Source organism: Ochotona princeps, chromosome 2 (assembly GCF_030435755.1).
Source record: "Ochotona princeps isolate mOchPri1 chromosome 2, mOchPri1.hap1, whole genome shotgun sequence".
Lineage (NCBI taxonomy): Eukaryota > Metazoa > Chordata > Mammalia > Lagomorpha > Ochotonidae > Ochotona > Ochotona princeps.
The window spans coordinates 45,533,989-45,557,314 of NC_080833.1; the positions used below are offsets into that span (position 1 = coordinate 45,533,989).

The 23,326-nt window shown below is 39.2% G+C and overlaps 1 protein-coding gene across 1 annotated transcript in view; it reads left to right on the plus strand.

Moving 5' to 3' along the window:
* The window catches only part of PRKAA2 (protein kinase AMP-activated catalytic subunit alpha 2), a 75,633-nt gene that overhangs the window by 24,525 nt on the left and 27,782 nt on the right, over positions 1-23,326 (plus strand). Inside the window, exon 2 of the mRNA XM_058656334.1 lies at positions 4,183-4,324. Within this exon, the coding sequence (XP_058512317.1) occupies positions 4,183-4,324 (142 nt within the window). The remainder of the gene's footprint in view (positions 1-4,182; positions 4,325-23,326) is intronic.

Genomic DNA, 23,326 nt, shown 5'->3' on the forward strand with positions numbered 1-23,326 from the left:
GGGCAAACGGAGACTTTATGATGGACCATATCAATCAGTGGACGACCTCATCGAGCGAAACTGGCAGCAATTCATAACTAGAGAACTATTAACACCACTTGGGCACATATCTCGGAGCATGCCCCATATCCGGGACTTGGGGTTGGCGGGAAACCGTGTGGAGCTTCTCCCTCAATGTCCTCCTTTACCTCAGATGCAGGATGGAAACAATATGGGCATAATGGCATTGCCCACTTTCCTATCCCCCTGAACCTTTTTTTTCCTTTTTTCTTTTTTTTTTCTTTTTCCTTTAACTGTAATTAACTATGTAAAGATTGTCAACAACAATACAATAATAAAAAAAATTTAAAAAAAAATACACATATTTTTAAAGGAAAAATAAATATGTAGTTTTTAGTTGTCAACTATAAAAAGTTGAAAACATAAAAATAAAATAAAATTTAAAAATTATGAGAATTTGTTTACAATGAGGAAATAGATATTCAGCTATTAGGAACAGATTTTGCGGGGCTGGCACCATGGTGTATCAGGCTAGGCCTCCACCGGGTCACTGGTATCCTGTGTGGGCACCAGGTCGTGTCTTGGTTGCTTTACTTCTGATCCAGCTCCCTGCTTGTGGTCTAGGAGAGCAGTGGTGAAGGCTGAACTCCTCGGGACCCTGAACCCCTACGGGAAGCCTGGTGGAAGCTCTTGCCTCCTGACTTGAGACCAACTCAGTTCTAGCTGCTGTGGCCGTTTGGGCAGTGAGTCAGCAGATGGAGGGTCTCTGTCTCTCCTCCTCTCTGTGTAACACTGGCTTTCAAATAATAATACAATTGTTCTTTTTAAAAAAAAACCCAGATTTTGTGCTCTATAATTAATATCCCATAAACAAGCTTCACGATAGATCAGAATCTGAACATATTAATGTAAATTTCATAATGTAAATATAGCTGTGTTTTTTGATAAGGGACGGCTGTGAATTGGGAAATGAGGTGGTCAGGGTAGGTGCTGATAATTCAGATGACTGACTCTAAGTTCAGGAACAACTAAACAACTGCAATTTGGTGTCTGAATTTTTGACTTTGGATTTGTATGCAGCCTGAAAATGCTGTTCATGAGAACAGAAGTTCCAGGGAGTCTCTCCTGGTCCATGGTGAATGCGCTTGTCCCCTAGAGGATAAAGCCTGTCTCCTGAAGTGGTCCCAGAGACCCCAAAGGAATGTCAGAGATATCAGTTTGACTATATTGTAAGTTAAGGTATAGCAGCCAAATGCTGAAGAATCAGTGATCAATCATCCAGTCATTATTACATGATACTTGGGCCAAATAGAAGTGGGGCAGAAAGTAAATTTTAATATAAAGCACCCAATGGATTCTGCTGCTTCCTCAGCTGAAGAAGCCTGCGGTGAGACCATTGCACATATAAGATATAACTTTAGCCAAAAAGTGATATTACTGAAATATGAAGAGAAAACAATGAACTGTTTTTTGATAGCATTTTAATGAATAAAATTAGGGGAAGGTCTTCGATGCAGAGGGAAAGGTGCTGCTTGGCAGCACTGTGTCCTGTACTGAAGTGCCTGGGTTTGAGTTATTTCCAGCTTCCTGCTAGCACACACCTGGAGATGGAGCAGCTGATGGCTCAAGTACCTAGCTCCCTACTACCCATGGCAAATCCAGGCTGAGTTCTGGGTTCCTGGTTTTGGCCTGGCCCAACCTGCTGTGCTGGTATTTGGAGAATGAACCACTGTCAGATAAGAGATCTTTCTTTTCTTTTGAACAAAATGAAAAGAAATAAGTTTTTTTAAAAATGATTTTTATCAGTAATTTCTAATTTGCTTCTAGTACAATGTAAATAAATCAGTCCTGTTCCTTCTGTAATTTATTTCCACCAACTTATACATGCTTTTCCAGCAGAATAGGAAATTCGAAGTAAATTCCAAGTAGTTTGAATTCTGAAGAATTCTAAACAGTGTGTTACTTAGACCCAACTGCCAGTGACAAGAGGAATGGCTTAAACAAGACAGTACCATTTTGTGCTTGTGTAAAATCTGAGCAGGTAATACAGAGTATTGACATTCTTGATGGTGTGAACAACTGTACAGCTCTCTGCGGCTATTTCTTACTGCCTAAGCATGACCTAGGGCTTCAAAATGATGGTTTTGAAATGGAGGAGAGGATGAAGGAAATGCTGCCAAGACATTTCTGCTTACGTGCATTTAGCCAAAACCTTTGTACACCGAGATGTCTGCTTACAAGAGAAGGATGTAAGTGAACTATACCCTGGGTAACCTTACAATAGATGTTGTTTGAGAGTCATGCCTGAGAAAGAAAGATGTAGTAGAAAACAATAAATAACCAGCAGTATGACAATTGACAACTACTTTGTTCACCACCTATTTCTCAAGAATAAGGTGTGTGTAATTAGCACAGAACTTAACTATGATAGGCATTCATTAAGTAGTTGTTCAACAAGTGAATTTCCTTATGGCTGCTGGAAAGATTGGTATTGACATTGTAAATCATGGCAAGTTTGTCCAGTCTCAGTGGTTTTGTGGTGGTCTTTCTCATCTACTCTTTGTAGATGAGATAAAGTTTCCCGGACAGTCTTCAGACAGATAGAATACAGTACAAAATTTAAATTAGCCCTTTTATTGCTGCTGGTTTTTTTTTTTTTTTTTGGCCCCCACTAAGACTTAGAAGCCTGTTAAGAATCTCTGCTTCTTGTGTGTTTGACCAACACAGTCCTGGCACATTCACTTAGCAAGTATTTTTATATTGACTCTTTGGGAATAAAACTGATGACATTTAAGCTTTTCTGGTCATTTTCCTTCATTTTCTTATAGGAAGTTTTATGTTAACACACATAACAAAAATTATTGGTCTTAAGATGTTTTATTACCAGAACTTTAGGAACATTCATTAGCTTTCAGGTAGAATATGATTATGACAAATGCTTCAGATTTCATTAATTATGGTTAAGGACTTACACACTTCCATGCAGAAGAAGCTAGTATGCTTCAACAAAAGTAAGGGGAAATTATTTAAAAAGTAAGGGAATTATGAATACATTTGACTGCTTGGATATCAAATAGCTTAATAACATGCTTAATCCTTCCAAGGGAAAATATCATCTTTTCCATTGTTTCAGAGAAAGTTTTCTTCATATGTAAAGATAACTGAGCTAGTTATTGGATCACATTTTATAGACTAATACTTTGTATTGTTTTCTGAGTGAATTCACTCACATTTTTATTTCCTTGTTTTCCAGATTAACCACGGGACATTAAAAACCAAACACCTTTTGTTTGGCTGATAGATTCCAGGGTGTTCTTTGGTCTGGAATGATCATATGTGTTCTAAATAGGCAGCAATGTTGCTATTAAATGGGAAAAGAGGAATTTAATTCTTCCTCCTCATTAAATTGAACAGAGAATCCCAGTGCTAGTTACTGTCACTGAGGTTGACAGGGAAATGGGGAGAGTTCAAATGTATTACTCATCTAAGCAAGGACTTGGGCATTCCCCATTCTCTAAAGGGAAGTCATGTAAGAAACAAGGAACCATTTAGATCCTTTACATTGAATAGGAAATTTCTGAAATCAGTAGTGGTTGTTTTGTTTTGTCTTTGAGCTGAGAAAGCAAACTTTGCAATCTTACTGGTGACTTTGCTTTTTCCCAAAGAAATAAAAAGGGAGTTTGCTAAAAAGAATCAAAAGAAAAAGTCGTTCTTGAGGAAATAAGGGAGAGGGGACTGAGAAATGTGTTCAGTAATGGAGGGATTTTTAATCTGAGTAGTATTAAAGGGTATCTCTTAAATCCACACCGTGTACTCTAATCCATATTGTAAATCTGTGTATATGAACAAAAGAAAAATCTTCATCTCATTTCATGTGGCATGTACATATTAAGTGTATCTGCATGTGAAATATTGCTCATATACTTCCAGGGAGCTACTGATGAATACAACAGTCTTGTTCTCAAAGTCCTACAAGCTTAGGGCTTCTATGACTAAAATATAGTTTCTGGCTTCAAGGACTACTTCTAGTAGAAAAGGAGATGGTGAAAAGGAAAAACTTTAGTTCTATGTACTAAATGATAGAAAAGTGGTACATGTGACTAAGGATTAGGGTATAATGGAAAAAATACAAATAAATTATTATTTTGATATGACAACATTGTTTTCCTTTTTTTTCTTTAGTTGGAGAACATCAATTGACAGGCCATAAAGTGGCAGTTAAAATCTTAAATAGACAGAAGATTCGCAGTTTAGATGTTGTTGGAAAAATAAAGCGAGAAATTCAAAACTTAAAACTCTTTCGCCATCCTCATATTATCAAACTGTAAGTATTTGGATATTATAATATAAAAGAGAGCCACTTTAAAATATTTTAAGAGTTTTGTGAATAATTATATTTAATTTATCATTTATGAAATGTATTTTTAAATATATTCAGTAAGTGCCGATATACTAAGCCATCCTACTATTCTTTCTAGCTCCTCTTGGTTTAGAATTAAAAGACATTGTTTGAAATTTGGTAGTGTTTTTGGGTGATGAATGCAACCTTCAAAATGGAATTTTTAGTATTTAATGTGATGTTGTTAAGCTCATTCTTGTAAATTTTCTGTAGTTACTTTTTCATGAATATATCAGGTTTTCTTTTATAAAATGTAAAGAATAATTGCTGAAGGTTTCTTTCAGGTGGTACATTGCTTGTAGAAGTGCAGGTGACACTATAATTACCAACAGTGGGATTTCTGGGAAAACATGAAAAAAATTTAACTTATAACTTAAAAAGATAACTAAATACTAAAAGGTAAATATTAAAAGGTATACTAACGATAACTAAATACTAAAAGGTAAATGATTTCAATTCATTTAATTCTATGACAAATAAAATTGACTGGACACAGAAAATTTAGACAGTAAGTATTGAGTAACATTTATCTATCATATAGTTATTGCAGTTTAACATTTATTATGACAATGTAATGTGCTAGACATTGAAAATTGTGTTTCTAATCTTCAGACTTGGACACAGCTTTGTAAAATAAATATTAATCTTATTATTGAATAGTTTAATAGCATTACTTAGTGTCCGAAATTTTACTGAATATTTTACATAAATAATTTTGTATTATCCTCATGATAGGCATTTAAAATAGTCTTATTTTATAAACCGCATAGTTCAAAGTCACAGACTTGGCAATTAAATTCACATGTGAGTCCAAATGCCAAAACTCCAGTATTTCTCAAAACTTTCAGTTATATAAAATATAAAAACATATTTGCTGATCCTTCAATTGTGTTTAATAAAATGATTCATTAAAATCAGACCGTAAGCCAAAACATTGCCAGCAAGCCATCTTTGAGTTTCACAGTTAGTGTGGAACAGCTTGATAACCCCGTGAAATCTTATTATTTGACAACATCTAGCTGCGGTAGGCAGAATAATTGACCCCACTTCTCCACACGTCTATTTCCTAATGTCAGAACTTGAGACTATGTTAAATTTCTTTTTTTAAAAGATTTATTATTATTGGAAAGCCGGATATACAGAGAGGAGGAGAGACAGAGAGGAAGATCTTCCATCCAATGATTCACTCGTCAAGTGAGCCGCAACGGGCCGGTGCACGCCAGTCCGAAGCCGGGAACCAGGAACCTCTTCCAGGTCTCCCACACGGGTGCAGGGTCCCAAAGCTTTGGGCTGTCCTCAACTGCTTTCCCAGGCCACAAGCAGGGAGCTGGATGGGAAGTGGAGCTGCCGGGATTAGAACTGGCACCCATATGGGATCCCAGTGCGTTCAAGGCAAGGACTTTAGCTGCTAGGCCATGCCGCCGGGCCCGAGACTATGTTAAATTTCACAGCAAAGGGGAATTAAAATTGTAGATGAAATTAAGGCTGCTGATCAACTGTCTTTAAAAAAAAAAAAAGATTGATTATCCTAGATTTTCTGGGTGTGCCCACTGCAAACAGTGAATCTTAAAAATTATGAATTTGTGTTTCCAGATGAACCTTTGGATCATTGTTTCCAGTTCCATGAAGAATGTTTTTGGCAATTTGATTGGAATTGCGTTGAATGTATATATTGCCTTTGGCAATATAGACATTTTAATGATATTGATTTTACCTATCCAGGAGCATGGGATGTTACTCCATCTTTCGAGGTCTTGTTCAATTTCTTTTTTAAGTGGTTTGTAGTTTTCCTCAAATAGGTCTCTTACATTTTTGGTTAGGTTAATTCCCAGATACTTCATACTTTTCTCTGTTATTTTGAATGGTATTTTGCTGGTTAGATCATTTTCCAACTTGGGGCTGTTTGCATACACTATAGCTGTTGATTTTTGTTCATTAATTTTGTACCCTGCCACTCTACCAAACTCTCGTACAAGTTCTAGCAGTCTCTGTATTGAGTCTCTTGGCTCTTCTACATAAAGAATCATATCATCTGCGTATAGTGAGAGCTTGACTTCTTCATTTCCCATTTGGATTCCTTTGATTTCTTTTTCTTGTCTTATGGCCTCAGCAAGTACCTCTAGGACTATGTTGAATAGCAGTGGAGAAAGTGGACATCCCTGTCTTGTTCCAGATCTCAGTGGGAAGGGTTCCAGTTTTTCTCCATTCAGTATGATGCTGGCATTGGGTTTTTCATATATTGCTTTGATTGTGTTGTGGATTTTTTCATCTATGCCTACCTTGGTTAGGGTTACCATCCTGAAGAACAGGAAGTTAACAGGGGGAATCACAGTTCCAGACCTCTGGACATACTATAGGGCAGTGGTTATCAAAACAGCCTGGTACTGGCACAAAGATAGAGAGGAAGATCAATGGAGCAGAATAGAAACACCAGACGGGAACCCACACAGATACAGCCAAATAATCTTTGACAAAAGGACAAACGATAATCCTGGCAAATGGGAAGGTCTGTTCAATAAATGCTGTTGGGACAACTGGTTGATAGCCTGTAGAAACAAAAAGATAGACCCACATCTCTCACCATACACCAAGATCAAATCTAAATGGATAACAGATCTAAACCTACATCCAGAAACCTTCAAACTTTTGGAAGAAAATGTTGGAAATACCCTGCAAGATCTAGGGGTAGGTCCCTACTTCCTAAAAAGGACTCCAAAAGCAATAGAAATCAAGACCAGAATAAACAAATGGGACCTCATCAAACTAAGAAGCTTCTGTACAGCAAAGGAAACAATCAGTAAAGTAAAAAAGCAGCCCACAGAATGGGAGAAGATCTTTGCACACTACATAGGTGATAGAAGGCTAATCTCCAGAATATACAAAGAACTACAAAACAGCCAAAATACCAAAACAAACAAGCCACTCAAGAAATGGGCACGGGAAATGGGCAGACACTTCACAAAGGAACAAACCCAAATGGCAAATAAACATATGAAAAAATGCTCAAGTTCCCTGGCAATAAGGGAAATCCAAATTAAAACATCAATGAGGTACCACCTAACGCCAGTAAGACTGGCCCACATGAATAAAAGCACCAACAACACTTGTTGGCAAGGTTGCGGGGAAAAGGGAACCCTCCTCCACTGCTGGTGGGGCTGCAGGCCGGTATAGCCTCTATGGAAATCAATATGGAGAACATTCAAACAACTCAAAATCTGTATACCATATGATCCAGCAATAGCACTTCTAGGAATATATCCAGAACACTTGTTTTATGAGAAACCAACATGCACCCCTATGTTCATAGCAGCACAATCAGTAATTGCAAAAAGATGGAAGCAGCCAAAATGCCCATCAGCAGAGGATTGGATAAGAAAGCTATGGTTCATCTACTCCATGGAATACTACTCAGCTATTAAAAAAAAACAAAATGCAGTTCTTTGTGGCCAGATGGGCCAGCTGGAAACCATAATGCTAAGGGAAATGAGCCAATCCCAAAAGGTTAAATACCACATGTTTGCTTTAATTTAAGATGATATGATGTTATGTATAACATGTTATGTATGTTATATGTTGTGTATAAACTAAAATTGAAATGTCAATGAGGTGGTCACAGAAGGTGGTTAAGAACTCGCATTTACTTTTAACATATTGGTTACTCATTACTATGTCAATTAATTCCATAATGATGTAAATTTTTGCTGATGGTATGTTGGAGCTTTTAATTGATCGGGATGATACTCTGCTGGCTCTGTCTTCAGACCAGAGAGGGTATACCTAAGAAGCCGTTGAACTTGACTGGACAATAAGATGTTGGACTCTATGTTTGGTATATGCTTGCAATGGGGGAATCTCAACTGAACTTGAACTGTGGTTATGCAACAAGGTGGAGGAATCCACCATGGGGGGAGGGCTTGGGGAGGGGAGGGGAGAATCCAAGTACCTATGAAACTGTGTCACATAATACAATGTAATTAATGAATTAAAAATAATAGATAAAAAAAATTATGAATTGTCTGATATGTGAATTGTACCACCTGTGAGCTCAGTGACTCCTATTTCCCCCTCTTTCTTTAAAACGCCTTACAGTGCTTTGAGGATGAGCTGTGTCAGCACTGTTACAATGCATAGTGCTTCCCTGAAAACTGGTTGCAGCTTTCCTGAGAGCTCCAGTTAATGGAAACACCTTATGTCTGATGTTGATTCTATGCTCAAAATGATTTCATTTCATCACCCAGTGACTTTTATTTTGTACCGATGTTATTACCTAGTCTTTATTTAATTTATTTTTTAGGGAGATTTGTTTATGTTTTTGTTGTTATTTTGTTTTTTAAAGTATTTTATGATTCAGTTCCATAGGCGCTGGGATTTCCCTATCTCCCTCCTCAAATCCCTTCCCCCACAATGATTTCTCTCTGTATTATTACAGTAGTATAGTCCTTCACAAACAGTTCTGTCATTCTGCTATATAAGTGTATCCTGACCTTGTAGGTATGGACAATGGTAGAAATCCATCATCCTAGTGTCAAGATGTGTTTGTCAGTTTCATTGAGAGTCTGTCTTTGATTTGGAGAGAGATGCATACTGCATTGTATCTTCACATCTGGATATGATAGTCTCTAGTACACAGTTACTATACATCCTATTAAATGTAGAGCCATAAAACAAAATCAACAACAGGAGGAAATATAGGAAATTTACAACAACACAAATTTAAGCAGCATGCTACTGAATGACGAATGTGTCACAAAACAATGAAAAAGAAAATAAAAAATCTTCTTGAAGAAAACAACGCACCCAGTGACTTCTAAGGGAAATCGCTGCCTGTCCCCTGACTCAGTGGCCATTTACACGGGAAATGGGATAGCTGAATGGCCAACCTGCACATATCATAAACCAAAGTGAGAAATACGAAACAGGTCTCCATGTTTGCCTTATTCTTGACCTGTTGGCTTTAGAATGGTCACTGTAATGGAAATGTTGCCCTTTTTGGATATGAGTCCTAGAATCTCTTTGGTTCTTAAAAACTGATCAGTTTTGTAATCAAACAGTTGCAAGTGTCACAAAGATTTAAAGTATTAATTTTAAAGGTACATTTATCAATCTCTTCTTGATTCAAAGTCTATATTTAAAATATTTAATTTTTGTTTGGCTAATTTTCTCATTCTGACTCACAATTATTTAATTTTTTCCTATTTTACTTTTGTGAAGGAGTTAAAGAACACTCACAGAATTGGTCAGAAGTGATTTGTTAGGTGAATTTAGTGTTCAAAGTCCCCATCTTCCAGCTTTGAATGTAGTAATCCATTCAGCCACATCGCCTCTTAACCTGTGGCTGTAACTTTGGAAATGATTACCTATTCTTGTTACAAACAAAACTTTTTGCTTCTACTAGTGACCTAAGCATTAGTAACTTAAAAAGAAAAGAGACCTGATCTTTTGTATGGCTCTCTTTTATGCAGTATTAGAATAACTGCCAAGAATAACTTCCTTCTTGCAAAATGTGCCTCTGGAATTAACAAAAAATCTTGAACCCTACTAAATAACACTAAATCTAGAACACTAAAATGAAAAAATAGGTTTTCAAGGAAAATTCCAAATTTCCAGGTGTCTCTCCGACATTTGTCTGTCCTTTCCTATTTCCCAGGATTGTACCCTCTCTGCTTCAATTTGGCAAATACTTCTCCACCTCTTTAAACCTGTCCTTACCCTGTTTGGCCATCTTGAGACTCCTCACATACTGTAACTTCTTCCTGAATGCCTCCTGAATCATCCTGTTTTTCCTCTGCTCTTACTTACTGGTCACCATCTTTTCTTGTTTACAGTTTAACTATTGCCTTGCTTGGAAAGCTTTCCTCACTTCTTCCCCTCTTTAGCATGTCCATTACAATTGACCTTTTTGTTGTTGACCCTTAGATGGGAGTACCTCTGGGAAACTACCTCACTGTCTCATAATGGATTATATCCAGCCTCTGTGCTCTCAGAACACCTTGTCTTCACTTTTTCCAGAACGCGTAAGAGTTTGTTATAATTACCCAATTTCTTCATGGTAACCTCTATATGATTGGATTTCTTAGAAACAGGAGCTGTGTATTTTGTTTCTTTATTAACTTTGCCAAATTGTTGGAAACCCACTCTCAGACATGTACTGTTCTACACATTGGGTTGCAGTAGTGAAAAATTGGCAGATTCTCTATGGTGTTGATGTTCAGGAATATAGAGAGTTAGTAAATGATTGAGATTATTTACATAGTAATAAGGACTGTGAGGAGATGAGACATGGTGCTGTCATAGAGTGTGACTATAAAGCAAGAAGTTTTAGTGTGGATTCAGTTGTGATGAAAGCCTCACTGAGAATGTAGATTTTGAACCAAGATCCAAAGGATGATAAAAGTAACAGCCATGTGTTTGAAGAACTGGAAGTAGTGTTTTCTTTCTTTCTTTTTTAAATATTTAGTATTGTTGACAAAGTTGAGAGGGATGCAAACTCATGTGGGTTTCCGAGTAGGGTTGAAGGAGAGTCAAAATATGGAGAAAAGGAGGTGGGACAAAAGTTTCTTCTTGTGTCCACATGGTGTGGTAAGGGTAGGGAATCATTCATTGCTGTCAAGCTACATCAGCACTGGGGATAGAGGACAGTCATTTGATGATGCCTTAGAGATCTTGATATGGTAAAGAGTGTTGCCAGGTTGTTACTTGAGTGTTTTTGATAGTTCTGAGACGTCAATACTTTCATTGCACTAGGGTTGAGAAAATTTTTCCAAGGTCTGTAGGCTAACCAGGTTCACCTCAGTGCATCACAGCTCAGGAACATATTGCAAAGGTTGGCCAGGAAAGTGGTCCAACCTGTTCTGATTTCTGTCCTCTGACAAGGCACTCAACATCCTCTGCTGGCCTAGATAAGCTGGCTGTCATGTCCACTGTGTGTGTCTGGGCATTCTGTCCACTGTGCAAGCATCAGCAGCTAAGCAGATCCCATCCCAAAACATGCATCCCAAGGATGGATCACATAGTCTGCATTTTCCCTATGGCTGGAGTTTAAGTCCAGCAGTATAATTGGGAATTTCCCCAAGAAACCTTGTCTAGTGTGACTCCAGACCGAAGTGTTGAGTGCATCAGCCACTGCAGGTTTAGGTTCAGTTTTTCACCTGAACCAGCCAACACACATACCAGTTGATGCAGCTGCTCTGGTCAGTTTTGCCTACAGCCCCATAGCTCACATTGACTTGATGTGTGCTGTGGCCTAGCCCAGCCTGCCACAGGCCTGGTCCTCATGCACATGAGCGGGTTCCACAGCCTAGTTGGGGTTGCCATTAGTAAGCCCTGCCAAGCTTGGCACTAGCCCTGGCTTTTGCATGTCCTGTGGCCAAGCCCCATCAGTTCCAAATCCGATCTGCCTCTCGTGCATAGGTGCTGCAGCTTAGCTCAGCTAGACTTGCCCCCAGACCTGGTCCACACATATTTGTGTGTGTGTTGTTGCCTTGACCAGCCTTGCCTGCTCTCAGTCCTGACTGTTATGCTCACCAGTAGGAGCTGCAGTCCAGCAGAGGAGTGCCCATAGTTCCTCTACCAGGCTCACCCTCAGCCCCAGATCTTGCTCTTGCTAGGGTGTACTGCGGTTTACCCTGACATGACTCACATTTAGTCCTGGCACTTGCCAGTGGGTGTTGTGGCCTTACTCATCTGGCCTGCACCCATTCTGGTTCCTATGCATTACAGTGGGTGTAGCAGTGTATCCTAGCATGACCTGCCCCCAGGGTAGCCCAACACCAGTCTCAGCCCTCATGGTCACCCATGGATGCAACATCTCAGCAAGGGAATCCCTGAAGTTTCCTTAATAAGCTTGCTCCCTGGACCATGCCTTGCACCTGACAGCAGGTTTTGTGGCTCAGTCTGCAATGAACCGCTCCCAGTCTCATTATTTACTGGTGGATGCTGTAGCACAGCTCAGCCTTGCCCATTCCCAGCTCTCATGTGAATTGTTGGGTAATGTTGTCCCACCTGGACACATACTGACTCTTTCTCATGCCAGTGTGTTCTGTGGACTGGTGTAGCCTGACCTGCCCCCCAGACCTGGCTTGTACATATGCTGATGGATGCTATAGCCCACTATGGCCTGGCCTGCCCCCACCTCTGACTCTCATGTTCATGAGTGGGAACTGAAGTCTAGCAGGTCAGTTCTTCCAATTCTCCAACTAGGCTTGATCCCAGCTGTGGATCTTGCTTGTGCAGACTGGTGCTGCAGCCCAGCCTAACGTGATCATCCCTTGTCCTGACACTTGCTAGTGCATACCGCAGCCCTCATGACTGGTCTACACCCATTCTTTTTTCACCCATGTGTGCTAAAGCCTACCCCAGCCTGGCTTTTTGCCAGATTCAGCTCTCATGTGAACTAGTGGGTGCTGCATCCTAACCACAGCTGTCCCACACCCATTCTAACTCTTATAAGCATCTATGGGTGCTGGAGCCTAGTCCATTCTGGCTGTCCTAAGTCTCAGCTCTCGTGTTCATCAATGGGAGCTGCAGCCTAGCAGGATATTCCCCAAAGTTCTGCTATGATGCCCATTTACAGCCCCAGATCTTGCACATACTGCTTCAACCCAACCTGGCATGGCCTACTCACCGTCTCACCAGGCACTTTTGATCATGGGTGTTGCAGCTGACCTGACCCCAGACCTAGCCCACACACATGCAGATGAATGCTGCAACCTTGTCTGGCCTGGCACACTCCCCGCCTGTGTGTTCCTCAGTGGCAGCTGTGGCCTTGCAGGGGAGTTCCTCAAGTACCCCTACCAGGTCCACTTTCAGCTCTGAATCTCAAACATGTTGGCAGGTACTATTGCCCTGCTTGGAATAATCTGCCCTCATCCTGGCCGTTACATGTGCCTATGAGTTCTGCAACCTGGCACGGCTTTCCACTTCCCACCCCCCAACTCCAGCTCCCGTGAGTTCTGTGGTCTAGCTTGGCTTAGCCTGTCAACATCCTCAGCTCTCCTTGCAAACTGGTGCATGCTGCTGTTCCACAGAGGCAAACCCACAAATTCCCTACAGAATCTGTTCCCAGATCTGGTTTTGTCTTGTTTTTGTGGGTGCTGTAGCCCAGCCTGATCTGGACTACCATGCACTCCAGCAAGCATGCACTTGCAGGTGGGTACTGCAGCCTAGTGCAGCCAGCTAAGTCCCATAACTACAGCTTTTGTATGTGCCAGTGGGTATTGGGCAATGCTATTTACCCAGATCCAAATCTCCCATGTGGATAGGTTCCGGGGCCTGACTCAGATTTGCCCTTTAGTTTATCCCCTCTAAACCATTCTCTTTCTCTCTCTCTCTCTCTCAGCTCCTTCACTTATCCATGAGTGCAGTGACTCTGTCTGAGCAAGACCCCAGAAGCTATTCCCCTCCTGTCAAACTTGCCCTCCGCTGCTTACACTCCCAACACATCCCCAGAGCTCCAGTCCCTGGCAATCCGCAGCCCCCCCTGCCAGGGAGCTGGGGTGGTGTGTCCTGGACTCACATATCATCACCACATATCTTAAACAAAATGGGCAATGATACTGGCACACTTGCATAGTTAATACAGATTTGACATTAACCAGGCTCAGAATGCCTGCCGGATATTGACTGCTTTTTTTCCAGCTTTGTAACACTTGCCTAGGTACAAGGGTACCTAAAACAGTTTCCTACAGCTGGGAGTGGAAGCAATGTTTTCAAAGCAGGCTGAAGAACAACCCCAAAGTGAAGGCTTTGCTGAAACATTTGTATTTTGTTCTTTTTTTAAGTAACATTTAAAAAATTTATCTACTTATTTTATTATTCCATGATACAGTTCCCTAGGCTTCAGGATTTCCCTTCCCTCCTACCCAAATCCCCCCCAACTAATTTCCCCATGTCACTACAATAGTATAGTTCTTCACAATCAATAAGTTCATCACTCTGTAAAGCAACATTTTTAAAACATTTTATTGCAATGCAGTATTATACCAAGAAATGCAAGTAAATATTTCAATGAATTTTTCATTCTTTGTTCACATTTATAACAATTTTCAAATTAAGAACAACAAAATACTAGTATCCACTGTGTTCTCAGTATTCCCTCCCTTTCTTTTTTTTCTTTTTTCTTTTCTTTTCTTTTTTTTTTTTTTTTTTTTTGATTTATTTATTGGAAAGGCAGATATACAGAGAGAAAGAGAGACAGAGAGGAAGCTGTTCCATCCAAAGATTCACTTCCCAAGTGGCCACAATGGCCAGAGCTGCACTGATCTGAAGCCAGGAGCCAGGAGCTTCCTCTGGGTCTCCCACATGGGTGCAGGGTCCCAAGGCTTCGGGCCATCATCAACTGCTTTTCCAGGCCACAAGCAGGGAGCTGGATGGGAAGCTGGCCTGCTGGGATTATAACTGGCTCCCATATGGGATCCTGGCATGTTCAAGGTGAGGACTTTAGCTATTAGGCTATCACACCAGGCCTTCTTTTTCATTTTTTAGAAAAATATGGGAAATAATATTCTATTGTCAGTTACATAGTATAATTCAAGGAACTGGTATCTATATACTGCATAGTAAATGATCTATAATTACAAACAAATGCTATGACATACACTGAGTTTTTACATTCTCTCTTTATATCTGTTAACTACCTCAGTTAAGATAACATGTGTTATTTGTGTTTAAGTGTCTGACTTCTTTCACTTAGCATAATCATATCCATTTGCATCCATTTTGTGTGTGTGTGTGGCCAGTGTCACAGTTTCCTCCTTTTCAATGGCTGAATAATATTCTACAATGTATGTATTCTGTATTTCTTCTTTTAGTGATTAGGTGATGGATATCCAGGTTGATTCCATCTTAACTGTTCTGAATTGAGCTGTTGTTATATGGAAATGTACAAAGCTCTTTCTTCTACTTCCTTTATTTCTTTTGGAGATATTCCCAGAGGACAGCTGGGTCACAGCTCAAGTTTTATTTTTTGGGGGAATCTCCATAGTTTCTTCTATAATGATTGTACCACTTTACATTCCCACTCATAGTTTATCAGGCTAACTGTATATCCTCACCAGCATTTGTTATTTTTTAAATTTTTGCATGATAGCCGTTTTTAACTGAAGTAATACCTCATTGTGGCTTTTGTTTGCATGTTCCTATGGCTAGAGATTTTGAGCATTTGCGTGTGTGTGTGTGTGTGTGTGTGTGTGTGTGTGTGTGTGTTTGTTGACCATTTGTACTACATATTATAAAAAATGCCTGTTCACGTCTTTTGCCCATTTCTTAATTGAATTGTGTGTATTATTATTGTTGACTTTCTCGAACTTCTAAAATTCTGGCAGTTCTCTTTTATCACATGCATGGTTCTTCCAATCCTGTCAGATGTCTCTTCTAGATCTTGGAAGAATGTCCTTGATATTTTGAATGGGCTCACACTAAAACTATAAATTACTTTAATTTTATGGGTATCTTACTGATAGTACTTCTTCTACACCATGAGCCAGGAAGTATTTTTCCCATTTTTATTGTGCATTCTAATTTATCTTTCATGTTTTGTTGTAGAAATTTTTATTGTAGAAATCTTTTGCATCTTTGGTGAATTTTTTTTCAAGATATTTACATTTTTGTTAAGTTATTGTGAAAGGAACTCATAATTTGTTTCTTAGCCAGAATATCGTTGTTGTATAAGTATGATGCTGGTATGATGATTAATTAGTCCATTGATAAAAGTGTGATGTTGAAGTCCTACATTATTATTTTATTTCTCCCTTTATGTCCATTCATATTTGTTTTATATTACTGGGTGCCCTAACATTGAGTGCATATTCATTTACTGTAGTTACATTTCTTGTTGAATTGACCCCTCAATCATATGGTGACCATTTTTATGTCTTGTTACAGTCATCTTAAAGTCTGCTTTTTTCTGATACAAGTATAGTGTAACTGCTCACTTTACGTTTACATTTATGTGGAACTTTTTTTTATTCTTTTACTTTCATGAAATGTGTTTCTTAATATACAGCATTGTAGTTGGTCCTTTTTTCATTCAGCCGATTTGTATCTTTTAATTGGAATATTTACAATTTATTATGTTGCATTCAAGTTTATTATTGGTAAATAATGATTTGGTCCTGCCATTTTCCCACAAATATTCTTATTGTTTCTTTTGAGTCTTTTTTTTTTAAAACTAGGGGATCTTCTACCTTCGCAATCTTCCGTGGTGCTGATTGGTTCTATTTCTGTGGTTAGTACATCCTTAATTTTCATTGAAAAAGATAGGTGGATGGTGGCAAATTCAGTTGTTACTTGCTGTGTAAGGTCTTTATTTCACCTTTGTTTATGAATGAAAGCTTCACTGGATGAAGTGTACTGGGTTGACAGATTTTTGTTTTGTTCTGTTTTTTTTGGGAGGGGGTGGGGGGACTTTGACTGTATCTCTGTTCTTTTATGGCCTGTAGAGTGTCTGTTAGAAACCTGTCAGTCTGATCAGGTTCCTTTAAGAGTGGTTTGGTGTTTTTCTCTCTTGTAGATCTTAGGATATATTATCTTTTTGTTTTACTTTTGAAAATATGACTATAACGTGGCTTGGTGAGGAGAAACTTTTGTTTTTGTTTGGGGTTCTGTGTACCATATTTGAATCTTCATGTTTCTCCAAATAGGGGAAATTTTTATTTATTTTTTTTTTTGCCCAAATTAGTTTCTTAAGCCACTTTTACATACCTTTAGTTACTCCTAAGACTTATTTGTTGGTTATTTGATGCTGTTGCATATCCCAAACACTGTTCTTATCTTTAATTTTTTCCATTTATCAAAAGATCTGTCTTACAGGTGGAATGATTTTTCTTCTGCCTCGCTAAGCTTGTTATTAAAGTTTTTGCTATATATCTTCTTTTTTTTTTTTAAGATTTTATTATTATTGGAAAGCCGGATATACAGGGAGGAGGAGAGATAGAGAGGAAGATCTTCCGTCCGATGATTCACTCCCCAAGTGAGCCGCAACGGGCCGGTACTACGCCGATCCGATGCCGGGAACCAGGAACCTCCTCCAGGTCTCCCACGTGGGTGCAGGGTCCCAAGGCTTTGGGCCATCCTCGACTGCTTTCCCAGGCCACAAGCAGGGAGCTGGATGGGAAGTGGAGCTGCCAGGATTAGAACCGACGCCCATTTGGGATCCCGGGGCGTTCAAGGCGAGGAATTTAGCCGCTAGGCCACGCCACCGGGCCCGCTATATATCTTCTTAATTTCATTTACTGAATGCTTCATATCTAATATTTGATTTTCCCTCAATATCTCTCTTTACAGAATTTCTTATCCATGATTACATATTTCATTTGTTTCTCTGTGTTTTTGAGTGATATTACAATTATTCTTTTGAGTTCTGTTTCAGGCATTTCATCTGTCTTCCCTTCTTAGCCATCTAATATTAATGTATCATTCTTGTTCTTTGTTGTGTCATACCACCTTCCTTGTTCATTTGTCTTGTGTTTCTGATGTTGAGTTTTGCACATTTTTGGAATCTTTTGTTTCTGTGTCCTCTACAAGATATTTTGTTTTTGAATAAAGGCTGTATTCTTGGATATGTACCTCTGGGGATTGGTGCAGTGCCTAATATTTGTTGTTGAGCTCCAGGACAGTGTGATAGGTAGGGTCAGGGATCTTTGGCAGAAGTTTATGAGTCGAACAAGAGTCCAAAGTGCATCCCAAGACAGGTGTGCTTTTGCTACTTTGGATATAGTCAGTGAAGAAAAGGATATGTTGGAAGTGGCCGGTGAGTTCAGTATCCCAGCTTCTCTGTACGACTGTGAATCAGCATTCACAGCCCAGAGTGAGTTCCCAGTGCCAGTGCACCTTAGTCACCCAGGCACGGGCAGTATCCAGAGCATCAGTCCACCATGCGGTGCTTGCCCTGATCCCTCCACAAGGTTGGCCTCAGGAAGCCCTGAATCTCTGCAGTCAGACCCGGCGGGTAAACAGGAATCAAGCTGTAATGCAAGACCCTCTTAGCCCTGGGGTCTATTCCCAGAGCTGCTACCGTCATGGGGTTCATGGAGTCTACTGTTTGGAATTCAAGTTTTCTTTCTGCAGTCCCAGTAGCAGCAGTACAGGAGCTGCCCACTATTTCCTAGCTCTGTCTGCACTATGACAATTTGAGTCTGGTGCTTTGGTGGGGAGAGGGAAGGAAGGAAATACGGCTTTCCTTTATGGAACAAAGTAGTTACCCGGAACCATGCCACTTCACAAGCTGAGTTCAGTGCCAGTGAAAACCATGGAATACTCTCTCAAATCTTCCAGTGATGTGGGTCACAGCAGCCTCCTATCGGCTAACTCTAGCTGGATGATGTTTCCAAACCAGCAGCTAGCCATGTAGACACAGGACTTGCTGGCAGAGTGGCAACCAGTGGTGTTACCTCTCTCCTAGTTGCTTCACAGTCTCTTATTTTTTGTCTGTTTACACTGGAGACTTTCTCAATCAGTCCCTGGGAAATGTGGTCCTGCCTTTCCTTTTCTGGTATTTGTTTTTGACTGTTCAGCCATCTTGAGTCTTAATTGGCTGGTTTCAAAAGTGTGCTTTGTTCTAAATGGGAAGCTTATGGAGAATTGGAGGAGTGACACAATAGGACCTTAGTGTAAAGTGGGTAGAGAGGCCAAAGTGGAAGAAGAGATGCCATTTAGGGAGATATTCTATCACCTAGCTGAAAGATCATGATGGAAGAACCAAAGTGATTCTGTATTTGTGTTAATATGGTAGTCAGTAAACACATGTGACTAAATTTACATTATTGGGTCTGAGTATGGCAAAGAAGGTTAAGTAGGCTAGTGCTGGCATCCCATATTAGAGTAAGGTTTGAGCCCCTCTTCGCTTCTGATCCAGTTCCCAATATTACATTTGGCAAGGCAGTGGAAGACTGCCTGTTGCTGGGGCCTCTGCCATCCATGTGGAAACCAAATGGAGTTTACAGGCTTCTGATCTTGGTTTGACCCAGCCCTGCTTTTTCTTATGTGTACTGGTGAACTACTGGCTGGAAAATATCTTAGTAATGTCTCTCTGTCACCTTCTTCCATTCATTTCTCATTCTCTATCACTCTGCTTTGCAAATAAATAAAACTAAATAAACATTATCCTCTACCTGTAGCTCTGGCATGCAATATACATGCGGGTTTTAGTCCTGCTGCTTCACTTCCCATCCAGCTCTCTGCTTATGAGCTAGGAAAGCAGCAGAGGATGGCGCAAGCCCTTGGGCATTGCACCCACATGTGACACCTGGAAGAAGCTCCTGGCTGCCAGCTTTGGATGAGTTAAACTCTGGCTATTGTAACTATTTGGGGAGTGAAACAGCAGCTGGAAAATCTCTATGTCTCCCTTGTTGTGTGTCGCCAACTCTCCCTGTAACTTGGACTTTCAAGTAAAATAAATATTCTTTGAAAAATATTAAAAACTTAGTTCTTTGATCAAACTAGCCATATTTCAAATGTGTAATCACTCATGTGATGAATGACGACTATATTGGACAGAGTAGTCATGAAGCATTTCTATCGTTGAAAGTTCTGTTTGACAGAGGTAGTTCACAGAGAAAGAAATTGAAGGATTTGTTAGTATTTTGGAAGTATAAGTAATGAAATTCTGATGAACCAGGCAGGAAAAAGAAAAGAAGTGAGAAATCTTTTTTTTTCTGCTTGAGCAATTGCAATTTTGGGTTTCAGTGTGAACACTTAGATGGCGATTTGTTGCCATTTTTTGAAATGAAACCAATGGAGGAGAAACATGAGGCATATATGATTGTTAGAATACTGTTGCAGTTTTTAAAGTGAGAATCCAACTAGACATCTAAATGGAGGTACCATATGTCATCTTTTCTCTCCAACATCTGATGTAATAGTCAGTGTGTGATAATTTCTTTTAGCATAAATAAAGAGGTGGAACTTGAAGCAAGAGAGCGAGAATGAATGTATGAGAAGTACGGGAAATTGGGAGTAGTGCAGTTTATCTGATGTTCAGTGTATGTGTAGGGAATAAAGGAGGACAGGACCAGAAAAGTAGATTGTTGATCCGTTCCTTTAAGCATTGGGAACATATTAATATAAAAAAGACAGCAACAACAAAGTACTTCTTATTGTGAAGTTTCCACCTGTGAGTGTGTGTGTGTAGGCAGTGGAAGGGGGCAGTGGGGAAATAAACACTCAACCTCATGTTAGTTAAATGTATATTAAATAGTGAAGAAGTGAGGAATATGCCAATGTGATATCTACAGGAGGAATGTTGTATCTAGATGAAAGAGTAAAGGTTCTGAATTGGAATTTCCTGCATTCTGGAGACCAAGAAGTAGAGTGATCTGGCAGGCCTGGATTAAGAGATGAGCTCTTTCATGATCTAGAGTCATATTGTGCAGGGTATGTAGACCATTGCAAGGGCTTTGACTTTTACCCATGAAGGTTTTCATTAAGAGTACGGTATATCTTGACTTACATTTAGATTGTAGCTGAGGAAGTGTTGAAATATGGAAACTAGTTAGAAGTCAGCTAATATAATTTGAATGAAAGATGGTGAGCAGAACATAGTGTGGAAACTTTGAGAAGTGATCATATTCTGTATACATTGTCAAGGTAGAGGCAGCAACATTTGCGAACATGTTTAGATAGTGGGAGAAGTCACAGATGAATCCATTGTATCTGGTCTGGGCAAATAAAAAGACAGAATTGCCAGTTACTGAAGTGGGCAAGATTGTAGGAACAGATTGGAGGTAGGATGCTGACAGGTGGTATCAAGAATATTATTTTGGTTTTATGAAATTGAGATGCATGTTAGCCATCCAAATGGAGTTGTAAGTTGAATGTTGACTGTCTAAGTGTGAAGTTCAGGGAAGAGGTATAAGATAGAGAGATAAATTTGGAAGTCATTACCATGTGAACTTTATTTAAAATATTTAAAGCACTGTGGCTGGATGATGTCACAAAGGAAGTTAGTATAAACTAAAAGAAATCCAAGGCTTGAGCTTTAGGGAATTATGGTTTTGATGTCTGAGGGGTGGGGGAATTCAGCAAAGAAGAATTAGGAAAACTAGGAGATTCTGGTATCCGGAAGAATCAAACAAAGAAAGTATTTTAAGAAAAAATGATTATCAACTATTTCTTTTACTGTTTAGCAGTGAGTAAGGTGAGAGCAGAAATTATTAGTAGATTTGGCGGTGTGGAGGTTGCTGTTGTCTTTGGAAAGAACAAGTTCATTGAAATGGTGAGGATAAAATCTGATAGGAGGAGCTGAAGAGAGAATATGAGATTAAGAAAAGGAGAAGGTACTGTTCATAAAAGGAAAAACGTAGGAGTGGTATCTAGAAAGCAATGTGGGTTTTATGGGTTTATTTAAGATGTATCTTGAAGGCAGTGAGGAGGAAGTTGATGTAGGAGAAAGAGGGGTTGATTTAGGAGCCTAGACCTTCAGTAGACATGGATGGGAAGCCAGTGGAAAATGGGAAGACTTAGTCCCTGTAAGTGTGAGATCATGGTGAAATTGGTTGTGTGTGGTTATAGAAAAGATGGTTGGAAATGAGAATGTCTGCAATTTAGAATCCATGTAATAAACAGATTATCTTTGGATATTATTTATACCCAAAATGATGACAAGGATAACCAGTGGGACAAACAGTATTAAGTGAGAAAGAGGGCTAGATGGCAAGGAGATTGGTGATCTCATGTTGGTATTGCTGTCTAATGGACTACGCTTAAGAGATGGTGGGATTTTTGAGGGAAGAGGTTTCATGTAAGAATTGCTTTGAGATCATAGTTATAACTAGAGTATGTAAATTAGCCAGAATTTAAACATTCATTAAATGTGAATTAATAAATCTATGCTATAGTTAGAAGTGGCTGCTATCTTAGGCTACTAGTAAACCAGACAGAGGTGCATTCAAATGTATGTCCTTGGCTGGATAAACACAACATCCTATAAGTCTTCCAACTGAAAAAAAAAGTAGTGTATTATTTTCCTAAAAGGATGGATTGGAAAAATTAAGGCTATTGTAAGTGTGATAAGAGAAACCAACTGACTTTGTAAACAAAATAATGCAAGGAAAAATTCTCTATAGGTTATCTGTTGCTACAAAACATTTAGCTTATTTCTGCAATATTGCTATTATTGCTTGCTGTGAACATTGTGTATGTGCGTGTGGGTGTGTGTGTGCGCATGTAGATGTAGCAAGATTTTCTTTTTGGCATAGACCACTGATGGAACTGCTGAGTCACAGTATATGTGAGTGTGCAGTTTTAGGAGATAATGTTGTGTTTCAAAGAGGGATTAACTGAGGGTTTATATATTCTTTGTCATTTGCAGAACACCATATTCATTCCTTTTTAATGAAATCTCGCTTATTAATTGCCCATTTTTATTGAGTTGATGCTTTTCTTGATATATAGAAAAGAGGTCAATATTTTCAATAGTATCTTGACAAGAGTGTGCAGGATCGTCAATATGTTCATGGAAAATGTGTGCCACTAAAAAGCTACCTATATATTTCATAACTCTTGAACCAAAGTAAATTTATCTTTTAATTCTATTTTCAGTGAACTTTTTGAATTTTTTATGTTTGAAAAGAAAATGCTACCCACACAATATATGTATGAATGTAATTAAAATTGTGTAAAAGAAACACCAGGAAGTGATGAACAGGGCATTCAGCACCATGGCTGCCATGCAGAGGGAGAAGCAGCGGGACTGTAGGGGCTGATACACTATCTCTGCGGGGAAATTGAAGATTTTGTCAAGGTCACAGCATGTGGTCTGGGTTATGGATTCATAGGTGTCTATTCTACCATTGAAAACTGTATTTAACTAAAGAAAAGACCATTCATGACCAGTGAGGCCATGGATCATCAGCCAATGGTAATGAGTACTATATTTTTATGTGAGTTCTAAATAAAGAAAAATGTTATTACATGTATGTAGCTATATTAGTA